This window comes from Balaenoptera musculus, chromosome 1 (genome assembly GCF_009873245.2).
Source record: "Balaenoptera musculus isolate JJ_BM4_2016_0621 chromosome 1, mBalMus1.pri.v3, whole genome shotgun sequence".
Lineage (NCBI taxonomy): Eukaryota > Metazoa > Chordata > Mammalia > Artiodactyla > Balaenopteridae > Balaenoptera > Balaenoptera musculus.
The window spans coordinates 145,056,516-145,076,223 of NC_045785.1; the positions used below are offsets into that span (position 1 = coordinate 145,056,516).

Sequence of the window (19,708 nt, forward strand, 5' to 3'; positions counted from 1 at the left end):
TTGATTTGCTAGAACTCAAAGCCAGCATATGCGGGCAGAGCCAATAAATAGTTTGATAAATATCAATTTCACAGAGTGGCAGAAAGTCACAGACAGAACTTGAAAAGGAAATATGTCCCATAGGAGGGCATAATTTGCCTTTGAAATCATACTTATTATTGTTGGTAGGAAAAGAAAAAGTTAAACCTTGTAGCCACCAATAAAATTAACTGTATACAGCAAATACACAGAAGAGCTTTAAAGAACTAAGTGGGTGAGTTGGCTTCTTATCTAGAAATTAAGTACCCAGAAGTTAAAAAAAAAAAAAAAAAGGACAAAACACACACATCTTTTTACTTGGGAAAAGAAATTAAATCTCAGAATTTATTAGTAAATAGAAAATTACAAAATAATTTGACTCAAATATTTGAGTACTTTCATATCTGAGGCAACAACTTTAGAGAGATAAAAATATCTTCCCTAGGATTTTCAAAATTCCTAAATACAAACCATTTGAAATCAGTAAAGTGGAAATACTGCATTTTCCCCCTGAACATTTTTAAATGACAAACACAAAACAAAGAACAAAATACAAAGTCTATCAATAATCAATACTTATATTCTCAAACTGTCGCTTTTAATTATCTGTGGAATTGAGGAAGCTAATTTCATTTTGATTAATGTTCTCTCTAGAGCTAATCTTTAAAAAAAATCTTAAGGCTTTTATTTTCTTTTTTAAAAAGAAAAAAACTAACCAAAATGTCTTAAGTCCTTTTAATTGGTCTTCTAGTACAATATGATGAAAGAAAACTCAACTAGTATATTAGGGTCAAATTTAACTTTCCTACACATTTTGCTCTTCCCCCAGAACATATATTAGGCACAGGGAAAGAAATTAAGGCAACTAACTTGTATAGTTTATAGCTTAGATTATACTTGCTATATAACCTTCTATAACCAACATTTAAGCTTAAATTGTGTACTCAGTGACTCTATTTATTCCAAATGAATTTTTTGTATTTTGTTATGCCCCAAAATACAAAAACCGCAAGTCCGAAACAAATTTCTACAGTTTGATGGAGAATATGGTTAAATAATTAATAAACAGTATCCTAAACAACCTTACTTCAATACTTTTCACATCAGATATTTCAAATTTTTGTTTACATCATTTAACTTCTTAAAGGTCCCACGTTTTGATTAAAATTCAGTGTTATAGAATCTACATATATGATATCAAAATGTCCTAAATAAGATTTGTTTTAGACCTGACTCCCTTATCCACTGCTGAGATGCTGAGAGCCCCACAGTTTTTCCTTGGTCTTTCCTTCCCCCTTTAGATGTTCTTTCTCCACAACTATTCAGCTGCACATTAATTATCTATCTATCTGTATGATCTTGAGCTTATATCTTTCTCCTAAGCTCTAGATCTGCACTATCCAATGTGGTAGCCACCAGCCATTGTGGCTATTGAATTCCCAAACTATTATAAAGCAATGACACCATCATTGGAATGGATGGATAATCTTTCAAATGGACTATTTTAAAAAAACATTCTTTTGAGCACATTAATTATTGTATATTTATTAAAAATCAGTCTCATTAAATCATAATTATACCTCAGATCTTACTTGAATTTATATAAATCTGAGGAACTTAAGTCTAGAGGCTTACCATTTTTACTATATCAGAATACGCTGATTCAACAATTACACCACGATTAGTTGAAACATACTCAACCAGTTCATTCAATGTTGCTCTTTTAATTTCTTTGCTCTTCAAGTCTGAAACAGAGTCCATGAAATCAAACAGTATGCAACACTGCTGCAGCTTCTGACAGAAAAGCTCTTGTTGTTCATTTGAAGTGGCATCTGTAAATAAAAATAAAGAGAAATTTAGAAATGACCTACTCAGAAGTTACCTTCACATGTTTACCAATTTTGTAGAAGCTATTCACATACATAAAGTAAAACTTCTCTCAAAACTCTAGTGAGAAATTTACCCATCTAATCCCATTATTCACGCCAGACATGAATTTCTATCTTCCTCCTCTCTCACTACCCACAATCAATCATTGAATGTTACTGATTCCGTTTCTTTAACTTATCTGGAATCTATCCTTTTCTTGTCATTCCCTCTGCCACTTTAATGGCCCTCACATTCATCATTTAGACTACAGCAATGACATCCTAACTGCTCCTCTTGCCTGGGGCCATAACCTGCGATTCCTGATTTATCCTCTAAACTACTTCAAAAGCTAAAATCTTGCTAAAATGAGAATCATTCTGATCATACTCAATACTTTTCAATGATCCTCCAAAAATTACAGAATGACGTTCAAACTCCTTAGGATTGTATACAAAATGAAGCTGCCTACGGCCAAGAGTCATCTCTCAACACTATCTAGCATGCACCTTCACTTTGGTTAAACCATGCTCTCTGCAATTTCCTGAAGATTTTACACTGTTTCCTCTGCCTGGAATGCCCTTTTCCCACATTTCCACCCTGAGAACTCTCCCCATTTATTAATAAGTTTCAGCATAAGCATATTCCACTCTCAGAAGCTTTCTCTATGGCACTGAAGCTAAATTGGTTGGTTAATCCACATTTACCCAAATGTATCTTAGGTGCTATCTCTATTGCAGTATTTACTGTGCTATATGGCAGTTACATTTTACATGTATTATACTCCTAGATTACGAGGCCCCCAAAGACAGGAAACAAGTGTTCTCCCTTTCTTTCTCTCTCTCTTCCTCTCCCTCCGCCCTCTCATTATCTAGCACAGTACCTGCCACACTACATGCATTCAGTAAATGTTTATTGTTTTATCTTCTACTGAGTACAAAAATATGGGCACATTATAATCATTTGATTCTAACAAATGTATTAAATCTTTTTGTTTGCAACATTCAAAAAGTAATGAAATTTCACTTCTGAATTTCAAATCTATAAACAAGGACCTTCAGTTATTCAGCTCAATTATTTGTTTCTTGAACTACTGAGATTAAATTTTTAAAAATCATGTATTACAATACTGATACTGAGCTCATAGTATACAACAGTATTCCTTCATTCAAAACCAATGCCTGCTTTATATAAAGATAGAGGTAGAAATCTTCATAAAGATGATAACCTAACCAAGGATACCCATGCTTTTTAATTCCTCTGGGGCAGGAAGCCAAGTGAAATTACTTTGCAGCTATATTCAAGTGCTGTCCTTAAAAAGCTGAGCTAGATAAGGTACTGCTAAAATATAGCAGGTCAGATATCCTAAGCCCACTCACACAAAGAAGACAAATACAGCATATCCTTTTGATCAGTCAATTTTGTTCAATAACTTAAAACATAATATTTACAAAAAAACATAGATATATTATAAAGAACGACAAAATTCACATGACTTTTGAAGTAAAAATATAAAGATTCTGAAAAAATTCTGAATTTGCTGCAACCCATTTATGGCTATGCCAGCAGAAGCTTCTTCTGTGGTAGTGCCACACTTACAAAGAGTTTGCATAACATTCTATGTTCCAAAATCAATAATGGCTCTCTGCTACATGAAAGCCAAGGTCTACAATCCTAAGACTGGCATCAGAGTTCATGTAATATTGACAGAGTACATGACATTTTTGATGATCACTTCCATAAAGTTTTTGATTCAAGAACACCTTCATTTGAACTGTTCTTTTGTGGGAACATTTTTATGTATCCTTTTAAAAAAAGACCATTAAATTTGCAACTACTTTCAATACCAAGTAATTTGTTAAACCGTTATCTTTACCCAGAAGTTTATTAAACCTCATTCTATTGCAGCTGAGAGTGAAGCACCATCCGACATACATACTGCATATAATCTTACCAGTCATAATTCACTACACTACTTCATCCCAAAATGACCATCAGTTATTCTAAGTAGAATCTGCTCATTCCCTGAGAAGTTAGTGTATCTAAAATGGCCTTTTTCTTAAATTCTCTTGGGGTTTTCTCCCTTAAAGTTAAAAAGGTATCCACTTAAGATTGGTATTTAGTTTATTTCAATTACTAAATAGACGTCTGCTTAATACAAATACTTGGCTTGAAAAACTAGAAGATGGACACCTGTCCTTTTTGTAAGCTTCCTAATCAGGCTAAACTTATTAGATTGGGTATGTATTATACATTAAAGAAGTGGGTGATAATTTGGGCTGTAAGAATCCTTCTCAACTCTCACTGTACAAGAAATCCCCATAGTTCTCTCCATTACTCAGTAATATCTTTATCTATTTATAAATATATCTATATCCTTATTGTATAGCTTTATACTGTCTCTTTATTATAATACATATCTTTATATATAGTTAAATTCCATTATAATGATGGTTTGGGGAAATAGGTGCCATACCTTTAGAAGGTAACTCAGTTTAAGAGAGTTTTAAAATATTTTTAAGCTTTTTTTCCTTATGCTAAAAAAATACAAACTCATACAATATCCCAGTTCAATTAGAGATCACCTTAGAAAGCCAGCGCTATTCTCTCCTTCCTCCTCCAAACCACCTTCTCTATGTGAAATCACTCCTCTCTCTGTTCTCCAAAGGCCGTATCTTTGTTCAGACTCTTCCCTACCTGAAATACCTTACCAGATTCCTGCCCTATGTTTCCAAATCCTACTCACCCTTTAAGAATAAACTGAAATCTCACATTCTCCACCAAACTTCTCTTAGGTAGGTCAGGATGAACTGATCCCTCCCTTCTCTGGACATCTATAATACAATCTCAATCATACACTTGAGCATGCATTAACTTTGGGCCTGTATTTAATGAATATTTCTTTTAGCACTCATCAAAAGAATTCAGGTTCCTCAAGGGCAAGGATCATTCACTGAGCAGGCTTTCCTTTTTATCTCTTTTACTTCCAGCATAGGGTATATAAGGAGCCAACAAATGTGTATTTGATGCTAGAAGAAACTCTGAATTTGAAGAATAAGATTATGCACTCAATTAAAATAGGCTATAGAACAAAGAAAAGAGGCTGTATATCAAAGCTGGCATAAATAGTGAATTATTACATCATGTCTATGCTTAAGAATTTATAACAATGACCATTTTTATCAATACCCTACCTTGATGGTTGATTTAAATGGATTAAATGAGATAATGATCATGAAGGTGAGTGCATATATGTCAAAGTAGATACAAATGGAAGGCATTTTTCTCTTACACCACAGGCTAGTAGCCTACAGCTAACATGTTAGAAGACACAAAATGATTTTCAAGACTGACAAACAGTAGATTCAGGAACATGTTACATATAAAAAGGAAGTTTCTTTTTCTTTTTTTTCTTTGTTTTTTTTTAGGAAGTTTCTCTTTCTGGGCACCTAACTCTTGAGTCTCCTTCGGAAGAAATTAATGTTTTTCATAGCTTCTCCATTCAGTAATCCGCTACTTAGCCTAAAGATTTCTTTGAAGTTGCTTTCTCCTCCAGAATTATATCCCAGCATTACTTAATATTTGGATGGAACAGGTCACATCTGGATTTTCCCAAACATTAGATATATTTAGAAAGCAGTTAACATTTCAACTCCTTTGGCTCTGAGTTGAAATAGAAATGCCCAAACCTCAATTATTTTTAGGTATTAGGGAATAGAAAAATCTTTTCCTACCTAACCCCTCCTGTAAGTAATACATGTTCTACTGAACAGTCTACTGTGCTACATAATAAAACATAATGCTGCTAACATTAGCGCTCCCTTCATGCCAAATACAACTCTGTTTCCTATGTCTATTTATTTAACTTTCAAAACAGTCCTTTAAGGTTAGTTTTGAAAGTTAGAGATGATTTCCTGCCTTCAAGAGCTTAGAAGCAGGTTGGGAAGGCAAGATACAAAACATTAAAAAATAATGCTATCAGGTGATAAACAAATGTAAAAGGTATGGTTGTTTACCATATATATATATATATATATATATATATATACACACACACACACACATACACACACATATATATATACACACACAATCTATTCTCTATATAACCTAGAGTCAAAAAGAATTTGAGAGCACTTACAAGATTAAATATGAGAACAATTAAAAATAAAATCTGGATTAATTAAAAGCACGAAAGCTATAGATATTACAAGGTATTTGACTGCTATATTTAATCACTTTGTGTTGAGTTTCTTGGCAACTAAGGTAAAACAGCAGTGGAAGAGGTGATGAGACTGTAAAAGGTTACGTGAGAGAAAAGAACGCTCCTGTCGTCTACTGTTGGCTGGCCTACTTCTAGGTTCAAGACAAACAACCTTTTCATATAGATCAAAAACATTTTTATAATGGTTACCCTAGTAAGAAAAGATGAGATCATTGTTTTCATCATTAAAAAATTATAAAATATTTTTGCACTTGTAGATGTTTAATATAATCCCGACTCTTAGGTACCTTCCTGAGACATCAATTTTCAGAATTTTCTTATAAGAAAAAAAGACAAAAAGCAAAAAATATATTTCACTAAGCTGAAAAAAGATCAGACTACATCCTGGCTATATTTCATAAATATGAATAATGAATACTTTGTGAGGAAAAGAATAGGTAATAATTCTGTTCACTAGGGACTTCCCTGGTGGTGGAGTGGTTAAGAATCTGCCTGCCAAAGCAGGAGACACGGATTCGATCCCTGGCCCGGGAAGATCCCACATGCCATGGAGCAACTAAGCCCGTGCACCACAACTACTGAGCCTGCGCGCCACAACTACTGAAGCCCACGCACCCTAGAACCCGTGTGCTGCAATTACTGAGCCTGCGTGCTGCAACTACTGAAGCCTGCGCGCCTAGATCCCGTGCTCCGCAACAAGAGAAGCTTGCACACTGCAACGAAGAGCAGCCCTCGCTTGCCACAACTAGAGAAAGCCCGTGCGCAGTGATGAAGACCCAACGCAGCCAAAAAAAAAAAAAAAATTCTGTTCACTAAATGTAAAAAGCGCTGACAGTATCTACACTGACCACTTTATACTTCAGCTTCCCCATTACAAGCATGCTTGCAAATGAAGTCTGTCATACTCAGTGGTGTTTCAGTATGGCAATGCCTTACTTTTAGGCAGTTAGGTCACATGCTGTTTTTACTTGGCTATTTTTACTAGGTTTATGTTGATTATCCATTTGCCATTCTCAATGTAGATAATAATGTCCATTCTGATTCCTATAGTGATAACTTCCTCACCTGGGATTCTCCCTGCAATATTAACTGATGTTATCCATCAGAATTCCACTTAGAGGTTCAAAAATAACAATACCCCTGGAAGCATACTAATTCACAGGAAAAATTCAGAAAACCTTACAGTGCTACATCATATAGCAACTGGAATGGTGGATGCTGACGATGTAATTGTTTTGCAACATGCCCCAAGTACAACACAGTATTTGCTAGTCACTCTGAAATTAATTACAAGAGACCCCAAATTTTTGTTGGAGCAGTTTAAATCAGGTCTTCTTGGAAAGATGACACTGTACCTATTTCAAATAAATATTAATTTCTTCCAAAATGTGTATATGAATCGTGAGCAAATAAGGGATGAGCATTTAAGATCCTAGTGACAGCCATTTAAATAAAGAGAGGGACTTCCCTGGTAGCGCAGTGGATAAGACTCTGCACTCCCAATGCAGGGGGCCCTGGTTCGATCCCTGGTCAGGGAACTAGATCTCACATGCATGCCACAACTAAGAGTTCACATGTCACAACTAAGGAGCCTGCCTGCCGCAACTAAGGAGCCCATGTGTGGTAACTAAGGAGCCGCAAGCCACAACTAAGACCCCAAGCAACCAAATAAATAAATAAATATTAAAATAAACATAAATAAATAAGCAAAGAGAAAAACCCAGTCCTATACATAAACCTATTAGCATATCTTGACCTCACCCTAAGTATTGATCTGGGAGCAATTCAGACCACCATTTATGATCATAATATAGCATATTCAACAATCTTAAATGTCTTAAGTCTTTATGTTGCTTCAAAGAAACTTAATCACAACTTAAGAATATAATGTAACAGACCTGAAACACCAATATATTATATTCATGTTTATATGCATCTCTTCAATAACAGTATCAGAGCTAAGGATTTACTAAAAGTGCTCTTCTGAAAAATATTATTAAATCCCCAATATAAAAAGCTCTTCATGTAAAGTATTAAAGATACAAGAAAAACTACACAATCAAGGAATTATCTAAAATACAGATATGTCTTGAAAAACACATAATAGTTTAAATCTGATTGGAAGATGAATTTTTTTTTATACAGCAGGTTCTTATTAGTTATCCATTTTATACATATTAGTGCATACATGTCAATCCCAATCTCCCAGTTCATCCCACCACCACCACCCCCCATGCCACTTTCCCCCCTAGGTGTTCATACGTTTGTTCTCTACATCTGTGTCTCAATTTCTGCCCTGCAAACCAGCTCATCTGTACCATTTTTCTAGATTCCACATATATGTGTTAATATACAATATTTGTTTTTCTCTTCCTGACTTATTTCACTCTGTATGACAGTCTCTAGATCCATCCATGTCTCTACAAATGACCCAATTTCATTACACTTTATGGCTGAGTAATATTCCATTGTATACATGTACCACATCTTCTTTATCCATTTGTCTGTTGATGGGCATTTAGGCTGCTTCCATGACCTGGCAATTGTAAATAGTGCTGCAATGAACATTGCGGTGCATGTGTCTTTTTGAATTATGGTCTTCTGTGGGTATATGCCCAGTAGTGGGATTGCTGGGTCATATGGTAATTCTATTTTTAGTTTTTTAAGGAACCTCCATACTGTTCTCCACAGGGGATGTATCAATTTACATTCCCACCAACAGGGCAAGAGGGTTCTCTTTTATCCACACCCTCTCCAGCATTTGTTGTTTGTAGATTTTCTGATGATGCCCATTCTAACTGGTGTGACGTGATACCTCATTGTAGTTTTGACTTGCATTTCTCTAATAATTAGTGATGTTGAGCAGCTTTTCATGTGCTCCTTGCCCATCTGTATGTCTTCTTTGGAGAAATGTCTATTTAGGTCTTTTGCCCATTTTTGGATCGGGTTGTTTGTTTCTTTAATATTGAGCTGCATGAGCTGTTTATATATTTTAGAGATTAATCCTTTGTCCGTTGATTCGTTTGCAAATATTTTCTCCCATTCTGACGGTTCTCTTTTCGTCTTGTTTGTAGTTTCCTTTGCTTTGCAAAAGCTTTTAAGTTTCATTAGGTCCCATTTGTTTATTTTTGTTTTTATTTCCATTACTCTAGGAGGTGGATCAAAAAAGATCTTGCTGTGATTTATGTCAAAGAGTGTTCTTCCTATGTTTTCCTCTAAGAGTTTTATAGTGTCCGGTCTTACATTTAGGTCTCTAGTCCATTTTGAGTTTTTTTGTGTGTATGGTGTTAGGGACTGTTCTAATTTCATTCTTTCACATGTAGCTGTCCAGTTTTCCCAGCACCACTTAATGAAGAGACTGTCTTTTCTCCACTGTATATCCTTGCCTCCTTTGTCATAGATTAGTTGACCATAGGTGCGTGGGTTTATCTCTGGGCTTTCTATCCTGTTCCATTGATCTACATTTCTGTTTTTGTGCCAGTACCATATTGTCTTGATTACTGTAGCTTTGTAGTACAGTCTGAAGTCAGGGAGTCTGATTCCTCCAGCTCTGTTTTTTCCCCTCAAGACTGCTTTGGCTATTCGGGGTCTTTTGTGTCTCCATACAAATTTTAAGAGTTTTTGTTCCAGTTCTGTAAAAAATGCCATTGGTAATTTGATAGGGATTGCATTGGATCTGTAGATTGCTTTGGGTAGTATAGTCATTTTCAAAATATTGATTCTTTCAATCCAAGAACATGGTATATCTCTCCATCTGTTTGTATCATCTTTAATTTCTTTCATCAGTGTCTTATAGTTTTCTGCATACAGGTCTTTTGTCTCCCTAGGTAGGTATATTCCTAGGTATTTTATTCTTTTTGTTGAAGTGGTAAATGGGAGTGTTTCCTTAGTTTCTCTTTCAGATTATTCATCATTAGTGTATAGGACTGCAAGAGATTTCTGTGCATTAATTTTGTATCCTGCAACTTTACCAAATTCATTGATTAGCTCTAGTAGTTTTCTGGTGGCATCTTTAGGATTCTCTATGTATAGTATCATGTCGTCTGCAAACAGTGCAAGTTTTACTTCTTCTTTTCCAAATTGCATTCATTTTATTTCTTTCTCTTCTGTGACTGCCGTGGCTAGGACTTCCAAAACTATGTTGAATAATAGTGATGAGAGTGGCCATCCTTGTCTTGGTCCTGATCTTGGAGGAAATGCTTTCGGTTTTTCACCATTTAGAATGATGTTTGCTGTGGGTTTGTCATATATGGTCTTTATTATGTTGAGGTAGGGTCCCTCTATGCCCACTTTCTGGAGAGTTTTTATCATAAATGGGTGTTGAATTCTGTCAAAAGCTTTTTCTGCATCTATTGAGATGATCATGTGGTTTTTATTCTTCAATTTGTTAATATGGTGTACCACATTGATTGATTGGCGTATACTGAAGAATCCTTGCATCCCTGGGATAAATCCCACTTGATCATGCTGTATGATCCTTTTAATGTGTTGTTGGATTCTGTTTGCTAGTATTTTGTTGAGGATTTTTACATCCATATTCATCAGTGATACTGGTCTGTAATTTTCTTTTTTGTAATATCTTTGTCTGGTTTTGGTATCAGGGTGATGGTGGCCTCATAGAATGAGTTTGGGAGTGTTCCTTCCTCTGCAGTTTTTTGGAAGAGTTTGAGAAGGATGGGTGTTAGCTCTTCTCTAAATGTTTGATAGAATTCACCTGTGAAGCCATCTGGTCCTGGACTTTTGTTTGTTGGAAGATTTTTAATCACAGTTTCAATTTCATTACTTGTGATTGGTCTGTTCATATTTTCTATTTCTTCCTGGTTCAGTCTTGGAAGGTTATACCTTTGTAAGAATTTGTCCATTTCTTCCAGGTTGTCCATTTTATTGGCACAGAGTTGCTTGTAGTAGTCTCTTAGGATGCTTTGTATTTCTGCTGTGTCTGTTGTAACTTCTCTGTTTCATTTCTAATTTTATTGAGTTCTCTCCCTCTTTTTCTTGATGAGTCTGGCTAATGGTTTATTAATTTTGTTTATCTTCTCAAAGAACCAGGTTTTAGTTTTATTGATCCTTGCTATTGTTTTCTTTGTTTCTATTTCATTCATTTCTGCTCTGATCTTTATGATTTCTTTCCTTCTACTAACTTTGGGTTTTGTCTGTTCTTCTTTCTCTAGTTCCTTTAGGTGTAAGGTTAGATTGTTTATTTGAGATTTTTCCTATTTCTTGAGGTAGGCTTGTATTGCTATAAACTTCCCTCTTAAAACTGCTTTTTGCTGCATCCCATATGTTTTGGATCATCGTGTTTTCGTTGTCATTTGTCTCTAGGTATTTTTTGATTTCCTCTTTGATTTCTTCAGTGATCTCTTGGTTATTTAGTAACATATTGTTTAGTCTCCATATGTTTGTGCTTTTTATGTTTTTTTCTCTGTAATTGATTTCTTATAGCGTTGTGGTCAGACCAGAAAAGATGCTTGATATGATTTCAATTTTCTTAAATTTACTGAGACTTGTTTTGTGACCCCAGATGTGATCTATCCTGGAGAATGTTCCGTGCGCACTTGAGAAGAAAGTGTAATCTGCTGTTTTTGGATGGAATGTCCTATAAATATCAATTAAATCTATCTGGTGTATTGCGTCACTTAAAGCTTCGATTTCCTTATTAATTTTCTGTTTGGATGATCTGTCCATCGGTGTAAGTGAGGTGTTAAAGTCCCCCACTATTATTGTGTTACTGTCGATTTCCTCTTTTATAGCTGTTAGCAGTTGCCTTATGTATTGAGGTGCTCCTATGTTGGGTTCATATACATTTATAATTGTTATATCTTCTTCTTGGATTGATCCCTTGATCATTATGTAGTGTCCTCCTTTGTCTCTTGTAACATTCTTTATTTTAAAGTCTATTTTATCTGATATGAGTATTGCTACTCCAGCTTTCTTTTGATTTCCATTTGCATGGAATATCTTTTTCCATCCCCTCACTTTCAGTCTGTATGCGTCCCTAGGTCTGAAGTGGGTCTCTTGTAGACAGCATATAGATAGGTCTTGTTTTTGTATCCATTCAGCGAACCTGTGTCTTTTGGTTGGAGCATTTAATCCATTCACGTTTAAGGTAATTATTGATATGTATGTTACTACTACCATTTTCTTAATTGTTATGGGTTTGTTTTTGTAGGTCTTTTTCTTCTATTGTGTTTCCCACTTAAAGAAGTTCCTTTAGCATTTGTTGTAGAGCTGGTTTGATGGTGCTGAATTCTCTCAGCTTTTGCTTGTCTGCAAAGCTTTTGATTTCTCCGTTGATTCTGAATGAGATCCTTGCTGGGTAGAGTAATCTTGGCTGTAGGTTCCCTTTCATCCCTTTAAATCCCTTCCCTTTCATCACTTTAAATATATCATGCCACTCCCTTCTGGCTTGTAGAGTTTCTGCTGAGAAATCAGCTCTTAACCTTATGGGAATTCCCTTGTATGTTATTTGTCGTTTTTTCTCTTGTTGCTTTCAATGATTTTTCTTTGCCTTTAATTTTTGTCAATTTGATTACTATGTGTCTCAGCGCGTTTCTCCTTGGGTTTGTCCTGCCTGGTAGTCTCTGCACTTCCTGGACTTGGGTGGCTATTTCCTTTCCCATGTTAGGGAAGTTTTCGACTATAATCTCTTCAAATATTTTCTCAGGTCCTCTCTCTCTCTTCTCCTTCTGGGACCCCTACAATGCGAATGTTTGCATTTAATGTTGTCCCAGAGGTCTCTTAGGCTGTCTTCATTTCTTTTCATTCTTTTTTCTTTATTCTGTTCTGTGGCAGTGAATTCCACCATTGTGTCTTCCAGGTCACTTATCCGTTCTTCTGCCTCAGTTATTCTGCTATTGATTCCTTCTAGTGTATTTTTCATTTCAGTTATTGTATTGTTCATCTCCGTTTGTTTGTTCTTTAATTATTCTAGGTGTTTGTTAAACATTTCTTGCAGCTTCTCGATCTTTGCCTCCATTGTTTCACTATCATTATTCTGAATTCTTTTTCTGGAAGGCTGCCTATGTCCACTTTAGTTTTTCTGGGGTTTTATCTTGTTCCTTCATCTGGTACATAGACCTCTGCCTTTTCATCTTGTCTATATTTCTGTGAATGTGGTTTTTGTTCCACAGGCTGCAGGATTGTAGCTCTTCTTGCTTCTGCTGTCTGCCCTCTCAAGATGAATTCTTTAAAAACTTATCTTAACTGTCTTCTATTTTATTATTATGACTGAAACTTGATCCGACTCAAGAATTCTCACCACTGTTGAGATCCATGGCCTTAGGCAGAGAGAGAATCAAGATAATTCTAGGGAAGTGAGGCATTTCATCTTTGGAGAATTATTAACACAACTTTTAAAACTCACAAAAACCCAGCTAGATTTTTCCTACTTATCTCTAAATTCTTAAGTTTTTTCAATACTCAGTTTGAAGATGTATCTGGCTCACACTTTAAAAAATACTGCTCTAGAGAACTGTTTCAAAGTGTGGGTTGCAATGCATTAGTGGGTAGAATAAGATAACTTTAGTGGGTCACAACCAGAACTTAAAAATAAATATAAAATATCAGCATATTGCATGTACGAGTGTTATTTTATGAAACATTATATGAGAACTGAGTTGTAAAGTAAAATGTGTTTGTTATAGTTTTCAGTCAAAAAAAAAAACCTGAAAACCACTGCTCTACAATATGTAAAGTACTATAAGATCCCACACTACATAGCATGCCCAAGATCACAAAGAATATCTGTAATAAAACTGGGATTCAAATCACCTAGAATGCAAGGAGAACAAGTATTATATAAGACTACTGTCTTTGAAATATCAACTGTTCCTTTAATAACTATCTTCTATATCTTTACCCACTTAGAGATCACAATGCATATACTTAAAAATGGCAAATTTGTTTATTTCCTTCCCTTTACTCTAAAACAGAAGTCCCCAACCTTTTTGGCAACTGGTTTCACGGTTAAGTAATTTTTCCACGGACCGGGGGGTGTGGAGGGTTTGGGGGTAAGGTAAGGATGGTTCAGGCAGTCATGCGGGAGATGGGGAGTTTTGCTCGCCTGCCGCTCACCTCCTGCTGGGCAGCCCGGTTCCACAGACCATTACTCGTCTGAGGCCCAGGGTTGGGGACCCCTGCTCTAAAAGATTAGACCAGAAAAAAGAGAGAGAGAGAGAGAGAGAGAGAGAGAGAAGGAGGGAGGGAGGGAGGGAGGGAGGGAAGGAGAGGGATAAATCCACAATATCAAAGAGAATAGAAGAATGGTCCCCCAGGCAAAAGACAATCAAATTTCTGGAAAATTCGAAGTACATGAAGTGGTAAGTGACAAAACCAAAAGAGAGGAACTCACATCCTAGAATAAAGAGAAAAGGGATTACAGGTGAGGTTCCTACAGAACTACAGATTAGAAATACCAGATGAAATAGAAGACGGATTAAGACGTGAACTGAAAATAGGGGGGATGACATAAATCTGTATGCACTACACAGTTTACTACCCCACTCCAAAAGACAGTGAAGCATTCATGCTCCAGGCAAAAACAAAAACAAAAAGAAAACCCAAAACACAAAAAAACAAAAACAAAACCTGGAAAGTTCTTCCCTAAAGAAACTGAATAGTCCCAGAGAAATATTCATACATTCTAGCTTTTAACTAGTTCCCTGCCCGATTACTCTAAACAAAACTAGACCGTCAACAAATCCCATCCAACTTCTGAAGTGATTTTTTTTTGTTCGCTCATACATATCAATAGATTATAAAGGATCACCAGATATTCGAGGAAAGCCTATAACATGAAAAAAACTAAATCAACAGGGGAAAAAAAAACCTAAACAAAGGGATAATTTAGTTAACACCGAAATTTCAGATGCCCAGGAAAAAAGACTAAAAGCTTTCAAATTAAAAAGTCACTCAAAAAAGAACCAGAGGCAGATCTCCATCAGACTTCTTATCAGCAAGAGTGATGCCAGAATATAATGCGGCTCTGCCACTAGAATTCTTAGGCCAATCTAGGACTCTGTAACTAGCCAAGTATCAATGGAGTATACGGGTTCAAAAAGGGCATTTTCAGACATACAAATACTTGGAAAACTTAGCACCCTCACATCCTTTCGTAGGAAATTCTGAGGGCATGATGTAGCAATAGGGAGAAAGAGAAAGGAATGGAATCCAGGAATTAGGGAAATTCAAGAAAACAGGCCTAGAGAACAAGTGGATCAGTTTAGAGCAGGAGGAAAGAAGGCCCCATGAGAGTGGTCTCTAAAGCAGAATCATTAGGATATCTTATCACATGGAGATTTGGAGGAAATAACTGAGAGTATGTTAAAGGTGCAAAAAAAAGACAATTAGAAACTCCAGGAAATACTAAAAAAACTATATAAGAAAAGAAATATAATTACATTATGCAGCTCTGAAGCCTATACCGTCACACAATATAAACCTTGTTCACTGGCTTTCAACTTTTAGAATTAACTTACAATTTACAGAAAACTTAATTATGGCTACAGAAAATGTTATAGCCTTAAAAATGTAAAGATGACAAAAGCTGAGGGTAAAAGGAGAGGAGGAGAAAGTGAGGGGCACTACCTTTCCAACTTCGTTTCCCATCATTCCCCCCTTTACATCCCATGTTCCATTTATACTGGTACTTGAAGTTCCCCAAATGGCCTATTTGCACATGCACTGGTTGGGATGCACTCTCCCATCATTATTCTTCATTCTCTGCAGAAGCAAATAAAGACAATGCCCATCCAAACACTACCCAATGAGTAAAAAGCTTTAGCCAAAGGATTTTAAGTCTACCAGGACCATTAAACATGACTATATCCTCTGTTGTGAGACAGAGAATCAGCTTATGTTAAGCCTAATACCATTAAATATTTATAAAACTTCCCTTCTTCTAATTCCATGCTTATCAAGTGTAGTAGTTCTAACATTAGTCCACAAATTATTTTGACACTCCTCTCTTCAAAAGGTGGAGTCTACTTCTCCTGTGAATGTGGGCTGGACTAAAGTGACTTGCTTCTAGGGAACAGACTGAGTATTGCAGAAGTGCTGCTACATGACTTCCAAGTCTGGGTCATAAAAGTGAGGCTATGTGACTTCCAAGGTGGATTCTTCCTGGAAATATATTGGAGTCATGAGAGACCTCAAGGTTCACAAATAAACTATTTGAGAAAAATAATACCTATGTAGTTGAGTACATAGCCTACCTGATCACACTGCCTCATTTGCTATTAGAAAACTCCGTAAGAATTTTTTTGAAGTAAATTAGAGTCTTTAGAAAAATATAAGGAAGTTTTACACTGTACTCTCTGGTGTCAGTTTATGAAACCTATTTAGAAAGACTGTACCACCAAATCAAGAGGTATTTAAGACAAGTTCAGGTTTTTTAACATTGTACAACTGTATCTGACTAAAGAAATATCATGGAACATGAAAACTGTCATTCTCAACCACATGGGTATGTTTCCCATGGTGTTCATGATGAATTTGCAATGTCTGAATTTGTTCCTCTGCCTTATACATGCAAATACATGATTTCTTCTTATAGACAATACAAATATAAATTAGCCAAGCTCATGACACAGTAATAAATGCCAATTTATTAATTTAGGATGAGAAATTATTCCATGTACTATATTAAAATATTCTAATTATATTAGAATATAATTAGACCTTAGGCAGACCTACAGGAGAAACCAATCCATAATCAGAATGATGTCTGGTATATTAATTTTCTATTGCTTAATAATAAATTATCCCAAACTTTAGTGGTTTAAAACAACAACTATTATACTATCTATCACGATTTCTTTGGGTCAGAGATTCAGACAGGACACAGCAGAGACAGCTTATCTCTGCTCCATGATGTCTAAGGACTCAGCTAGAAAACTAGAAAGCTAGGGACTAGACTCATGTGAGGACTCAATCATTCATATGTCTTGCAGTTGATTCTGGCCTTTGGCTGAAGGACTAGTTGCAGCTAGTGCCAGAACCCCCACATGTGACCTCTCCATGTGGCCTGAGCTTCCTCATAATATGGTGACTGGGTTCCAGGGGCAAGTAATTTGAGAGGTCTAGCAAAGGACAAACATGACTTTTATGAAAAAAATTATAAAACTTTTAAGAAATATACTGAAGACGTAAATAACATACATTGTACCCATGGATGAGAATATTCAACATCTTCCCCAATGATTCTATACAGGGAATAAAGTTTGGATCGCAACAGGGTGTTTTGTTGGAACTTGAAGACTTGCTCTTAAAATTCATCTGGAAAAATAAAGAGCCAAGAATAGCCGAGACGATTTTTAAGATGAAGAAGGGAACAGTCATCTTACCACATATAGTAATTAAAACTAAATGGTGGGGGCTTCCCTGGTGGCACAGTTGTTAAGAATCCGCCTGCCAATGCAGGAGACATGGGTTCAAGCCCTGGTCCGGGAAGATCCCACATGCCGTGGAGCAACTAAGCCCGTGCACCACAACTACTGAGCCTGCGCTCTGGAGCCTGTGAGCCACAACTACCGAGCCCGCATGCCACAACTAAGACCCAATGCAGCCAAGAAATAAAATATATAAAATTATTTTTAAAAAAACAAATTTAAATGGTATTGTGCAGGAATAGACAAAAAGACCATGGCGGGGGGGGGGGGGGTGGAATAAGGCACCTGGAAACATGCCAGTGTACATACATAGGAGGTTAATATATAATAGAGCTGGTGTTTAAAAAAGTCAGTGGGGAATTTTAAAATAAATTATGCAAGGACCACTGTCTATTCATATAAAAAAATTAGATTCCCTCCACATCATTTATAAAAATTAATTCTAAGAGAACTAAAAAACTAAATGTGAATAGGAAAATTATAAAACATTTAAGCATTTTATAACCAACTCTGGATGGTATCCAGAATGCACACACAAAAATATATAAATCAGTAAGAAAAAGGCAAATAAACCTATAGAAGGGCACATAAAACACAACTGACCAATAAACATATGAAAAGACATTTAACCACACTGGTAAGGAGAAAAATGTAAATATGTATTATATAAACTATATATATGAATTTATGTATGAAATGACATACATCACTTCATACCCATTGCATAAGGATGACAAGAAGTGTGGGTAAGACTTCTGCTTCTGGCAGATTAATCTTCCTATAGTAAACTACTGAAAACTGGACAAAATATATGAAATAATTGTTTTCAGATGTTGAAAATCAGGCAGTATGGGACTTCGATTCCTGAGAGAAGGAAAACAGAGTGAGTCCCATAATTGCACCAGTTCTACCTGTTAACACTTTCCAGATTGCAGCATAGGGAGAAGCAATATAGCTTCAAAATAGCCAGCAGCCTTACTGAGCTAAATAGACAGTGTAGATCAGGGCTACTGAGGTGGCTGGAATTTGTATGGAAAAGTACTAGAGAGAAGGTAACTATACAGAAAAGGAATTTTCTACTTTTCTATTTATATTGAAGTAATGATATGATTTTTCTCTTTTATTGTATTTATTCAGCAAATCATTTTTTAATGTAAACCAGCCTTGGATTCCTGGCATAAATCCCACATGATCATGATGTATCATCCTATTTATATGTTGCTAAATTCAATTTGCTATACTTTTGTATAAGATTTTTCCATCTATGCTCATAAGGGATATTGGTCTGTAATTACCTTTTTTTATAATGTCCTTGACAGGGTTTTTAATGAGGATTCAATTAAATAGATATGACTTATTCAGACTTTTGTTTCTTCTTGTGTCAGTTTGAGAAAGCTGTTTATTAAGGGATTTTCCCAATTCCTCTAAGTTTTCAAATTTACTGGCATTATTACATACCTGTAAGCTATGAAATCCTAGATAATTGTAAAGTACTAATTTTTACTATAAAAGAAGCTAAATTTTTAGTCCACAGGGAGATCAACTTTTAGCAAGACAAGGTTAAGAGCTCCACAGACCTGCTCTCCAGTGAAGCGGATGAAAATCATTTTTAAAACAACCTTTAAAAGCCTCTGGAAATGGTCCTAAGGCAAAAAAGTAAATGAGGAAACATCTATCCAAGAATATCTATGAAAATTTGGTAAGAAAAGCCAGTCTTGGTATCTGAACCAAGACAGCCTCCTCCCAGCTCAGTAGGCAGAAACTCCACTCCAGAGAGGTGCAGTCAAGAACACAAGGCTCGGGGCTTCCCTGTTGGCGCAGTGGTTAAGAATCCGCCTGCCAATGCGGGGGACACAGGTCTGAGCCCTGGCCCGGGAAGATCCCATATGCCGCGGAGCAACTAAGCCCGTGCGCCATAACTAGTAAGCCTGCACTCTAGAGCCCGCGAGCCACAACTACTGAGCCTGCGTGCCACAACTACTGAAGCCCACGCACCTAGAGCCCCTGCTCTGCCACAAGAGAAGCCACCGCAATGAGAAGCCTGCGCACCGCAACGAAGAGTAGCCCCGCTTGCCACAACCAATGAAAGCCCGCACACAGCAACGAAGACCCAACGCAGCCAAAAATAAAAGTAAAAAATAAATAAATTAAAAAAAAAAAAAAAGAACACAAACCTCCCTCTACCTCCAGCTCCCAGTCAGACAGCTTTCTT

The 19,708-nt window shown here is 36.1% G+C and overlaps 1 protein-coding gene across 1 annotated transcript in view; it reads right to left on the reverse strand.

Annotated features, from left to right (window-relative positions):
- Window positions 1-19,708, reverse strand: part of PPP2R5A (protein phosphatase 2 regulatory subunit B'alpha) — a 99,615-nt gene that overhangs the window by 50,940 nt on the left and 28,967 nt on the right. Inside the window, exon 2 of the mRNA XM_036844133.1 lies at window positions 1,654-1,850. Coding sequence (XP_036700028.1) covers window positions 1,654-1,850 — 197 coding nt within the window. The remainder of the gene's footprint in view (window positions 1-1,653; window positions 1,851-19,708) is intronic.